Source organism: Castor canadensis, chromosome 12 (assembly GCF_047511655.1).
Source record: "Castor canadensis chromosome 12, mCasCan1.hap1v2, whole genome shotgun sequence".
Lineage (NCBI taxonomy): Eukaryota > Metazoa > Chordata > Mammalia > Rodentia > Castoridae > Castor > Castor canadensis.
The window spans coordinates 101208798-101221590 of NC_133397.1; the positions used below are offsets into that span (position 1 = coordinate 101208798).

Here is a 12793-nt window from a genome sequence, read left to right on the forward strand (position 1 = left end):
GGAGACATTTGCCCCACTTGCTTTCTTGTGTTAAGATGTTGACTTTTTAAGACTTCTGTTTGAGGAAATGAGTTATAGACAAGCACTGTGTCTGTAACCACAATAAAACATTGGAGATATGCTGAATGTGATCAATGATCTATTTCAGAATATTTGCTGGAAGCATGTGTGCTCCAGAGGCATTATAAAATGTTAAGCACCTTTTCCACATTTTATAAAAGCATTATTCACTATGAGATTTAACCTTTTAGAAAACTCACTCCTGGCCTTCTGGAGTGGCTGAAGTAGAACAGTGCCTGCCTAGGAACCAAAGGCCCTGAGTTCAAACCACAGTACCTAAAAAAATGAGAAAAAAAAGACACCTCACTCATATTTTTTACTTCCCACATTAAATGTATTAATTCAATTTATTTATTGAGGTCTTTTATTATGTTCCAGATACCACATTAGGCACTAGATTAATTACAAAGGAGCTGCCTCAAGGGGGCTTACTAGTTCAAAGAGGAAACATGTGAGAGAATCAATTATTTTAATGCAGTATGGTAAAGATATTCATCAAATACAATTGAAGAAAACACTTTGTGTAATGAGAGCACAAAGGAAGGCCACCTATTTCATATTTACTATCAGGATGCACTTCCTGGAAGAGATAGCTGATGCACTGAAACTTGAAGATGATCTTACTCAGCTGGCAAAAAGAGAATACAACACAAGAATGCTTGCAGAAATAAGGAAATACATGGCATGTTGGGAAATTGATAAGCAACAACAAGCATTTTTAAAGCATGTACCGTATGTCAAGAACTCTACTCAGGACATAGAAAGATGACTAAAAGTGTATCTGAACTCACAGTCTAGGAACTATTGGACAGAAAAAGTGGTGGGTCGAGAGAGGAAGGGAGATGAGTCAATACAAACAAAAAACAGATTTCCCTGTGGGAAAAAGAAAAGAGGATTATGTTCTTGAAGAGAAATAGAAGTACATTTCTGGGCAATATAAAGTTGACTGTTCAATCTTGTTATCATCTGAAGGCATCTCCAGCGAAAGCCAGGGCATTGACAATCTGACAACTAAAAATAAGCCATAATTAGAGCCAAGAACCCCACAGCTAGTAGGAACCTGCCCATTGTCATCACTGAAGCCATGGAGTTACTCTTTTCGACTTCTCTTGTCATCAAAGGCTTTCGGATACGATCTTCTGCGGAAAAGATAGTTTCTCGAGCCCCTTCCCACTTTCCAGGGCCCTGTAGACGATAATGAGCTGGAGTACAAGGTCCCACCAAAAGCTCTAGGGCCAGCTTGGGGTCAGTAAAGGCCAGCGACAGTAGATTGGGCCTGACGCCCACCAACTCAGCAATCTCTTCCATGGTAGCTACATAGTCTCCCTGAATGGTATGGCGTTGGCTCTCCACATACCTAAAGCAGAGAAGAGAGAAGCCATGGAATATCAACAACAGTTCAGTCAGTCATCTCAGCAGTCAATCAATGCACTCTCAGAATCAGTCAGCCAACAAATCAATTATTCAATGCTTTCTGAGTACCTGCTTATTGACTTGATACTGGGCTAGGAACTATGGAAAACAAAGATTACAAGACATTTGTCCTCCACCTTAAGGACCTTATAATGTGCTGGAGGAGATGAGACAGATACAGATGAAACAGAGGATATATGGCTTCTGGTAAATATTGTGGGGTTTGACGGCTAAATAAAATGTAGAGAGAGGGAAATTAAAAGAGGGCAGTACTAGGTCCTTGAAACATGTGAAAGGTACAGATAAGATGAGAAAAATGAAGATTACTACAAATCAGGTCAACAGCAGAGTGAAGGAATAAGGCAGAAATGGGCATAGAATTATAAGCAATAGAATATTAATGGTGTCGCCTACAGTAGTGGAAAACAGGGATGGATAGAGAGTGGACAGCCAGCAGAGCCCGAAGCAGAGGACTCTGATTTTAGAGAGAGAACTCACCACAAAATTTCTCAAGCAGGGAATCCTCGATTATTTTATGAGGGCATGCTAGGGGATGCACAGAACAGGGCTTCCCAGGGCCAGTGTTAATTTAGAATCCTGAAAGGCTAGAGAGGGAATCTTATCCCACAAGAGTAAGTGACCTTACAGGTGGAGCCAGATGAAATGGTTCTATCAAGGGCAGATTACAAGAGCTGAAAAAGCCTTTTTGGGGGGAAATTTGCTTAACAGGGATATCTGTGTGGAAGGAATGAGATCTGGAGAGCTAATGACAGACTTTCACATTTTGTTTTGTTTTGTTTTAGTGGTAGTGGGTTTGAACTCAGGGCTTCAGCTTGTGAGGCCGGTGCTCTACAGCATGAGCATGCCTCCAATTACTTTCTATAATTAAAATAAAAGAAAGAAAAATGGGACAGAAAGGAAGTAAGAGAAAAGTCAAGCCAAGATAATTGAGATTGAAGAAGCAAGAAAGGACAGGGAAAAGTGAAGAAAATAAATTTGAGGTATAGTTGTTGAAATAGAATTCCAGAGGAACTAATAAGTTGTTGAGTAGTCATTTACTGAAATGGGACCAGAGTTTAGAGCAGAAAATAAGACAGGAAATAATTTGAGAGCTTTCCTTTCTGTAGTTTATGTTGGCTCAAGGGATTATAGCCATGCATTTCTTTGTTCTACAATAGTAGATCAAGAACTGTAGTAATCATAAAGGTTTCATGAAAAGAGGTTCACTAGATGGGCATGGTAGTACATGTCTTTAATTCCAGTCACTTGGAAGGTAGAGATAGGAGGATCATAGTCTATGGCCAATTGGGGAACAAGCAAACAATCCTCACTGAACAATAAACTAAAGCAAAAAGGGCTCGGAGTGTGCCTTAAGTGGTACAGTCTACCAAGCACAAGTCCCTGAGTTAAAACCCCAGTACCACTAATAAAAGAGAAGCAGAGGTCAGTCTTGCCTTGCAGTGTTGTCATGAGCATTAAAAAAACTCCATGCATGTGGAACATTGGATGTGTGCACACATTTGTCCCTCAAATGAAGTTAAATTATATCCCTAAATCCTGTTCACATTCATAAGGAGGTTAGACAAAACAAGTCAAAAAAAAAAAAAAAAAAAGAGGCCAGGGAAATTGAAATTAGTTCATTTTTTACCACAAAAGAAGAGAAAGAAAGCACTCCAAGTAGGAAGTATTTACAAGTGCCAGCCTCTTTAGTGCATGGAAGAAAGCAGAAGTTTGTCTGGATGACCTTCAAGAGAGCAGCTTCAGAAGCAAGGAGGAGAGTTACAATGCAGGGTCTCAGGAGGAGCACGGGATGTAGAAACTTTACTGCAAGAACTTGGCAGTGAAAATAGCAGAGCCCCTGGTAAGGGTCACAGGGTTAAATAAACCTTATTTTACGTCCTCTGAGGTACAGTTGTCCCAGTTCAATCCCTTCCTCTGGCAGCCCTACAAGCACTTCAAGTAATCCTCCCCAAATAATATACCTTATGTTCTCTCCCTGTCCTTTTTCCCACTCAACTTTTCTTTTAGGCCTTAAGCCTAGTTTTTAAACAATTTTCTTAATCTTTTCTTCCCCATTCACAGGGAATAGCTCTTCATTCTATTATCACAAGATACTATTCCCTTTTCTATCAAACTGTCCTCAAAATCCTTAAAGTAAAATGGGAAAACAATATGTAGTGCACAATACTGTTCTCATTAAGATACACAGAGGAAAAGGCAATTCTGCATTTTTCTGGGACAAGTTCTGACCTTTTCGCCATTTCCTCTTGAGTCTTAATTACTTCTGTCATCATTTCACTTTGTGAGGGCAATTTCTTTAGACCTAAAGAGAATAATAATAATAAATAATAAATAAAATAATAGTTATAAATAATAATAAAATTAAAATAAAATAATTTTTTAAAATAATAAAAATAAATAAATAAATAAAAATAATAATATGTGTAAAATTACCTCAGGAGGAATAATAATCCTATTAATAATTACTACACTATGAAGAGTTGAAAGAATTATAGGATAGTTTTCTGTATTTAGGAGATTTTAATTCATTGGAGCACCCTATCCTATTACTAACAAAATATGATACAAGATGAGTCTCCCTTATGTGAACATCAGAAACTTGAAATCCTCTAAAATCCTTTGAACATTGATGAAATGCAACAAATCAGAAAATTCTGCACCTGACTTCATGTAATAAGTCATAGTCAAAATGAAGGCACACTAAAATCATTACTTTCAGGCTATGTTTAAAGGTATATATGAAAAATAAATTAATTTCATGTTTAACAGTGTGTCCCATTCTAACCATATCTCACTAGGTATGTACAAATAGTCAAAAATCTGAAATCTGAAACACTTCTAGTCCTGAGTATTTCAGAATAAGGGGTACTCACTTTCATTAATGTCTAACCATATTCTGCTTTGTCTTTGAAAGATACTTGTCTGCTTTCTAACAAACCAAGCCTACTCCCTAACATAGTCTTCCATTTGCCAAACAAAATAAACAAAATAATTACATGAGGACAGGATAAATGATCTTAAATGTATATGAAAAAATAGGAACTGGGATGTAGCTCACTGGTAGAGTACTTGCCTACCATGCACAACACCCTGGGTTCAATCTACAGCACCAAAAAAGAAGAAAAAAAGCGTATGTGAAAACTGAGGCACAATCAAAGGGCAGGGCGGTAGGACACATACCTTCCCTGGTATCTTGATAACAAAGAGTGTTCTTTTGTTTGCTTTGATTTTTTTTGTAACCACGCAGAGAGAAAGAAATAAAAACAAACTCTAAATCACATTTTTGTACTTAAATCCTATGGAAGATAAGTCTCACATTCTAAACTCAGAATAACCAATTTGCCAGGTAAATTTAAGCACTGATGTATAAATAGTTCCAATAGTAGGAATTTCATGCAAAGGACACAACTAGACAAACACAGGATAGTATGTAAGTCAAAATAAACAGCTCTATCTCAAACAACTAGCCTTCTATCCAGATGTGTAGGCACTGTTTCTGAATCCACAGTTGGATTTTAATACTTGACTGGCCTTGACACATGAAAACAACTGCGACAACTACACAAAGTCTTATTATCAGGCTAAACATAAGTTCCCATATGTCAGGTTTCATGGTCTCTGCCACCTCAGTTGCCCTTTTCTGGGCACACTCCACTGACTATTCTAGTATGTCCTCTGAAAACAGGATTCAGAAGTTTGACACTCAGAAAGAAGCTTCTATATTTCCCCATGTGTCTTCTCATTTTAATCAGGGGAATGATTATTTGTTCATAAACTGCTGGCAAGGTGGTTCAAATGGTAGAGAAAGGTTTTGATCTATCAACTCTAGACCATTGCCTGTTTTATCCTTTGCTACAATGAAGGTCTTCACTGGAAAAGAGAAAATTTTAATTCCAACAAAAATTCTGAATAGTTTTAAACATTAGTAATGAGAGCAAAATTTATTATACCAATCATAGAATCAAAGAATTTCTTCTTTAGAAGGAATCTAAAAGGTCATGGTTCCTCTGTTCTGAAGCTTGAATCTACTCCATATCCTCTGGTTAAATGGCCAGCCAGTAACTTGGTATCCTTTTTCTATTTTGCCTGGATTACTTACAATTTCAGAAGCATCCGGTTCTATCTTGAAATGACACTGGCTGATAGGAAGAACTGGTGGGGCTTTTTTTCTTTAATTTAAGCTGATATTATGCAACCCTTAAGATTTCATTCTTTGGTTCTGGTTTGACCCTTTGAGGCTATACTAAGAAAATCTAATTCTTCCATAGGCCATTCCTTCAAATATTTAAAGGGAAAGCTCATATCTCTCCCAAGTCTTAACTTTTCCAATTTGTTAGTACTTTAAATGCTATGTTTTCAGATCCCTTAAGCTATTGTTATCTGTCTCCCCTATTCATTGCATTCTAGCTTCACTTTTTAAATGTGTCTTCAGGACTGAACAGTGGTAGCTCACCCCTATAATCCAACTCTCCAGAGATGGTGATCGTGGGGATTGGGGTTTGAGGCCAGTTGGGGTAAAAAAAACTTGAGACCCCATCTCAGTCAATAAAAAGCTAGGCATGATGGTGCATACCTATCACCCCAGCTATGGTGGAAAGAATAGGAAGGTCATGGTCTAGGCTAGCTCAGACAAAAAGGGAGACTTGGTATTAAAAATAAGAGTAGAAAGGACTGGAGTAGAGTGCCTGCTTTGCAAGTGCAAGATCCAAAGTTCAAACCCCAGTCTTTCCAAATTAAAAAAAATGTCTTCAGGTATCTGGTATGATTAGTTCAGAGAAGAACAAGTATTATATTCTAAGACATTGCCATTTTAATGATGCTAGATTTAATTAAGCCTACTGACTCATATTGAATCCAGTATTTTAAAACACAAAATTTTTTCTTCTGCACTCCTAGCCTAAAAAGGGGACATAAAGAGGGGCTGGGAGGGAGAACTTGAGAGACTGAATATTCTACATTCTGGGATAGTCTCCTATCAGGCCTTAAATTTTAAGTCATGTCTTAAGATTTGACTTTATCTATAATGATAGATGAAATTGCTTTCTTTCACAAATATATACCAATTGTTTAGTATCTAGGCAAGTGCATCCTAATGTGGAATGCACTTTGGAGTTATGAAGGAACATTTGTCTCAAAGAGCTTATTACCATGCCCAGTTTGAAAAAAATTTCCCAGGTGATTTTGATGTACATCTATGGCTATAAATTACTACTTTAGATTTCCTTAAAAGTCAATTTTCCAGTACCAACTTTGAGCTGGGCACTATTAAACTCATAGGCATTGTCACTAGCTGATGAAAAGTGCTTTAACATAATTAAATGTATCACCAAGTGATTAAGTAGTTGATTTGTATTGCCACTTACCTTTAAATACTTGAGCAGCCCAGCGTCCTTGGAGCTCTGCAATGGGCATAATGGCTCCCAAGGGCTGAATCAAGCCTATGATTGCCAAAGTTGGTTTTTCCAGGTTAAGAGGGAAGACCTTTTTATATAGGGATACCTTGTTTTTGACCACTTTGACAGAATCATCTTCAAGAAAAGGAAAGGAAAAGCTATAGCCTGTGGCAAAGACAACAGCGTCAATGTCTTCCTCTCTGGAGCCGTCCTCAAATATGGCAGCTGTCTCTGTGAATTCCTTCACATTTCCTTTCACCTTCACCAAACCAGAAATTATACGATTTGGCAATTCATCATTTACTGTGGGATGCTGACTCAGAGCTCTAAGTGGTAATAAAGATGAATTTTGAGAGTAAGCAAGAGAGAGAAAGAGGGAGATGGAGAGAGAAAAAAAGAAATCAGTACCATGTCAGCAAAATTCTGCTTTCGTGGAGTTGATCAAACAATATACCCGTGATTTCCCCCATAGTAAACCCGTGGAATTTGGGAAAGATTACTTTAACCAACTTGGCACAAATCAGAATCTCAGGGCAGAAATTGGACCTGGAATGGCATTACAAGGGGAGGGTATTAGAAGAGAGAAAAAAGAAGAGTTTTATTTGAGGCGTGCCTATGTGGTTTCTCAAGTATCAGTGATTTTGATACAGGTATAGCCAACAGTTTTAATCCTCATATCAAGAACTTTGGCAGAATTAGACTATTAACATTGTTCAGAACCATTTCTTGTTCCAAAGGTTCAAGAGGCAGACTGAGACCATGGTTTTCCAAATTGCATAATTAATTACAAATGCACACAGTTATTGCTCTTCCATGGATTCACTTATATAAAGCTCACACAAACTCTATGAAAAAAAGGAGGCCAAGTGTTATTATCCAGGTTTTACAGGTGAGGAAACAAAAGTTAGGAAATTAAGTGATTTAACCCATATTGCACCTTCTAGGACTTTAGAGTTTCTATCAAAATAATTTTTATGAACTCCCTCGAAATATTTTTGACCTGTGAAGTAGTGTTTCCTAGCAGTAGCATAAGATAGGGCTGCCTAAATAAATAAATAAATAAACAAACAAATAAATCCATATTTCTAATTTCTCTAGTCTTTATAAAAAATGGTCTCACTTCCTAACTCTTAACTTCAGATTCTGAGAATCCTAATCTCATTATGTTCAAGCAAATTGCCTCACTTCAGGAATATTATATGTTTAACCAGTTTCCTGGTTGATGCATTTCATTTGCATTGACTCTAACCTTTAGGTAGATTCTGTTTTGCAGAATTACCTCATAATTTTATCTTTCTCTTCAAACCTGTTCCTTTCCCTCTTTCCCCAAACCAGTGCCACTATCCACATAGTTGCCCAGGCCTCAAAACTACGAGCCTCATACCTGCTCACCAAGCCTTTTCCTTTTCCCTCATAGCTTTCCCCAGTAGTTTTATCGGCCCCCTGTGTTACCTGACCTATTACAGTTGTCTTCAGAGCCCCTTCTCGTCCCCTTTCCACACCATTTACAGAATGGTCATTATAAAACATATATATATTATTACATCACTCACTTGCTTAAGTGAGGCTTTTACTGTCCTCATTTCCAACTTATATTTAGCAGCGTATACAAAGGTTGTTATGCCTGATGAGCCTAAAGATGTATTAACTAACCATTCTTCCACCTTTGCTACATAGGTTAGACTATTTGACATCCCACGGCATAATATGTTTTTGCTATTCCAAGACTTTGCACTTGTAATTAGACTGCTACAGCCCAACCCTAGTTATCTGATTATATTTTGTCTTGCATAAAAATCTCAACTTATTTCGCAACCACAAAAGATATGTATGCTAAAATAACTGTGTGAAAGGATGTTGGGGAACACAGTATCCAAGTATAACCCCACCAATTAATTTTAAAAGGAAAATATCTATAACAACCAAATTAAGCATCACTAAGCATCATTAATGTAGAATAAGCTGACATCATGTAGTTTGTAGTGTGATTCACCAAGAATCACTTATGTAGTATTATATTTCCAAAAATATTTAACTTAAATATAATAAACAAAAATCAGCATGTAAGTAGAAATTTAGGCACAGTCTGCAAAGCAATGCCTTGAGTTATTAAACAAAAGTAAATAGTTCCATATTTTAAAAAGAATAGAGAATTATTATTTTAGATTAAGGGTGACTATAAAGACAAAATGAGTAAATGTCATGCTGCAAGTGGTTACCTCCCAGGCTCCTGGATTGAGAAAAGAAAAAAAATGGTATAAAGAATATTTTGGGGGCCGTGGCACACATCTGTAATCTCAGCTACTCTGGAGGTGGAGATCTGAAGGATTACTACTCAAGGCCAGTCCAGGCAAAAAGTTAGTGAGACCACATCTCAATCAACAAGCCAGACAGCGTGGTGGAAGCCTATCATCCCAGTTACACGGGAGGCTGACAGTAGGAAGATCACTAAGAGGATCGCTGTCCAATGCCAGCCTGAGCAAAACCAACGGAAGTTTAAAAAAGTCTGGGGGGTGTCATTCAAGTGGTAGAACACCTACCTAGCAAGTGTGAGGATTGAGTTCAAACCTCAGGACTGTCAAAAAAATAGGGGAGCAACTGTGGAAATTTGAATATGCCAATATTTTGGATAATGTATGTTTGCTATGTTAAATTTCCCAAGGGTGATAACTGCATTATGGTTCTATATGAGATTGCCCTTTCACTTAGGTGATAGGTACTGAGCTATTTAGAGTAATGACTTAAAGATTACAGCTTACTTTTAAATGGTTCAAAAATGCATTTAGGTATGCATGCTGCTATACACGTGTGGATCTGTCTCTTTCAAAAGGGGAGAGAAGACAGAAAGCATAGCAAGCTGTTGTAATAATCCAGAGGAGAGATAAATGTATGTATTATCATACAACATTTCTGTAGATCAGAATGTTTTCCAAAAAATTACAAGTTGGATAAAAATAAGCAATTGAAATCAGCTTCTACAAATGCTCTCACAGTCTACATCCCTGTTATTTGAGGAGCCCATTGGATATGTTCTCACTGTACTCTGTATTTCTTCATCATATTCTGCTGCCTTTCTTCTCTTAGTGAATGGAAAGTAATATCCATCTCTAGAGTCTGCCATTTATGACTGTGTTCAACTTAGGCAAAAACCTTATTTTATCTAACACTCAAATTTTTCCTCTGGAAAATGGACATAAAATAGTACCAACTTATAGAACTGTTGAGAGGATTACATGAGTTAGTACATAGAACTCATTTAGCACTGTGCTTGTCCTCTAGAAAGTCAAGGCAGGGAGAGGATAAGAGGAGATGAGAAGTACCACACTTCTAGGCCAGCCCGAGCAAAAAGTTGGTGAGACCTCCCCTGACCATCTCAGCCAATAAGGAGCTGATGCTGTAGCTTGCCTGTCACCCCAGGAAGGTGGGAGGAGAATCGCCATTTAGGCTGGCCCAAGCATAAATCCCAGACCCTATCTCAAAAATAATCAAATCAGAAAGGGTTTAGGGTATGGCTCAAAAAAAGTAAGATCTGGAAAAGGTAATCAGTTTCTAATGGTATTATTATTACTACTATGTGTTTTCTCTCTAAGTTTAAGGCCTAGTATAATACATGGCTCATAACAGGTGTCCTCTGGTTGTTGAATGAGTTAATGAATGATGCACTGCTCTCTATTCCTATTTTGTTGCTGTTGTTGGGCACCATGTATCAAAAGAAAATGACCAATGCAGAGGAGGATGATAAACTTGGTCTTCTGTAGTTGACAAGGTAGAAATATGATTTCAGGTTGTATGAGTTTTATTTTTTGGTTTTTTATCAGTACTGTGATTTGAACTCAGGCCCTTACCATTTCAGCCACACCCATAGCCCTTTTTGCCTTAGTTGTTTTTCTAGTAGGGTCACATTTTTGCCCAGGCTCAGGCTGTAATCCACCTAGTTATATGTACCACACAGCTGGGATCACAGGCACACACCACCATGGACCCATCTTATTGGTTGGGATGGGGTCTTGTTAGCTTTTTTGTCCACTCTAACCTTGAACTGCAGTTCTCTCAATCTCAGTGCCCCTGGCTCTATGGGTTTTTAGGGTAGAGACAGCTCTACTCTTAATTAGCCTGTGTGAACAGTCATTATTCTTGTGCCTCTGCTAACCCTGACCCCACTCCCATTTTGAGAACGTACCTGTGTTTAGGCTTCAGGCCAAACATTTCATGGTCAAACCTTTGGTTCAGCCGTCTTTCCATAAATGTATTTGCTAATGACTGACCACATATCTTTGACAAAAAATAGTACAATCGAGAAGAGACCTGCATATCAAAAGGGTATCCATGGTTCCCCACACGATTCAGGATCCAAGCCCCTCTCCTGGTGCTGAGGAATACCTGGGGCACAAGAAACATTGTTTGCTTTTGTCATTCTGTCTCACAGTCCTCCCAAATCACACTTTCTTCAAGGATTAAGCTTAAACTCCTTAGTCTTTTTAGTCCTGCACAATTCTGAAAAGAATGTCCCAGGATTTTCTTTGCCAAACACTAAGCTTACAATTAAAATGTTATCTTCACTGTCCAAGAATATGTCTCACTGTGACCCCCATCTGAATTTCTGTTCAGTGCCATTGATCTTCTTAATTCCCCTAAGCCCATATACATTTTTAAGGTCCAGATCAAGTCTGCCTCCTCCACAAGGTCAGCATTGACCTTTTAGGATGATAATTTTATTTCCATCCTCTGAACTTCTCTCACACTTGCCACCCACAGAACTCATTAAAAACCATGACATGGTAAAGTAAAAGCAACTGGAGATCATTTAATCCAAAAGACTCAGTCTTTTGCCATTGGCATTGTTTACAATATACATAATTTATCATCAATAACAATTTATTTATACATATCACTTATATATCATAAATATATGCTTTATATATTAATAAACTCTGAGTTCCTGTCTCTCCATAGTGGAAAAACATCTTTTAGTCTCCCCAGCATACCTCCTCACTTCCACTTATGGAGTTTTGTGACTTGTAAGTCACTGTGGTGGGTCCTTTCTATTCTTATTCAACCACAACAATAATCGCTTGAGGAAGCCACTGTTGACCCTATTTTATGGGTAAGAGGCATGAAAAGATGAGTCATATGGCCTAAGATCACATAGCTAGTAAGGGACAGCCACATCCAAGTGACTCCACAGCCTGTGCTTAAGAACAACTTACTGATTATCTAGTGGGAAAATAAATGAAGACTGCCAGTGGAATGACAGAGTACCACCCAGTCTTTCTGTGCCCACTGCTGCTAAAGTCAATGTTCAGAACTGATTAGGGGTTAATATTTAATTACCTGGAGAAATGATCACATTTTCTACATTACACAACCTCCAGAGGTGGTTTTCCATGAAGATTGCTTCATGGTCTTTTTGTCTGAGTTCTCATGTAAAAAGATGAAAGCTAAGAGTATATCCTTCTGCCTATCAGAATTAAGTGCTTTTCAATGTCACAGATGAAAGACAATGCATGCTGTTAGGAATCATGTACTTTTGTGCACAGGCTATATAGCTTTTGGCAAGTAAGGTGAATGCTCACAGCCTTAATTAGAAGGCTAGTTATTTATAAAATAGTGACAATAATACATCACAAGACTGTTGTGACAGTGTTTTGGTAAAACATGTGGTGTACAGAAAGCACCCAATAAATGCTTAAGGTCTGTCATGTTTTTTCTTTCAGTGCTCCATCTACAACTTCTTTTCGGCAAACAATATATTTACACATCCAGATTTAGAAGAAAACAATGTTAGGGACAAGATGTCCCGCAGATCAGCTCTGCATGGTAGTGAGATATGGAACCAGGTTTGCCTCCTCCCAGAAAAATTTCCAGTGCTCCTCCATTCTCCTCCAACATCTTATCCCTGAGGCAAA

General features: G+C 37.9%; 1 protein-coding gene across 1 annotated transcript in view; it reads right to left on the bottom strand.

Moving 5' to 3' along the window:
* Positions 1 to 393: 393 nt before the first annotated feature.
* The window catches only part of LOC109696889 (flavin containing dimethylaniline monoxygenase 5), a 35087-nt gene continuing 22687 nt past the window's right edge, over positions 394 to 12793 (bottom strand). Inside the window, exons 5-8 of the mRNA XM_020180178.2 lie at positions 11068 to 11267; positions 6858 to 7213; positions 3724 to 3796; positions 394 to 1417 (exon numbers count right to left, since the gene is read on the bottom strand). Of these exons, the coding sequence (XP_020035767.1) occupies positions 1072 to 1417; positions 3724 to 3796; positions 6858 to 7213; positions 11068 to 11267 (975 nt within the window). The 3' untranslated portion in view covers positions 394 to 1071. The remainder of the gene's footprint in view (positions 1418 to 3723; positions 3797 to 6857; positions 7214 to 11067; positions 11268 to 12793) is intronic.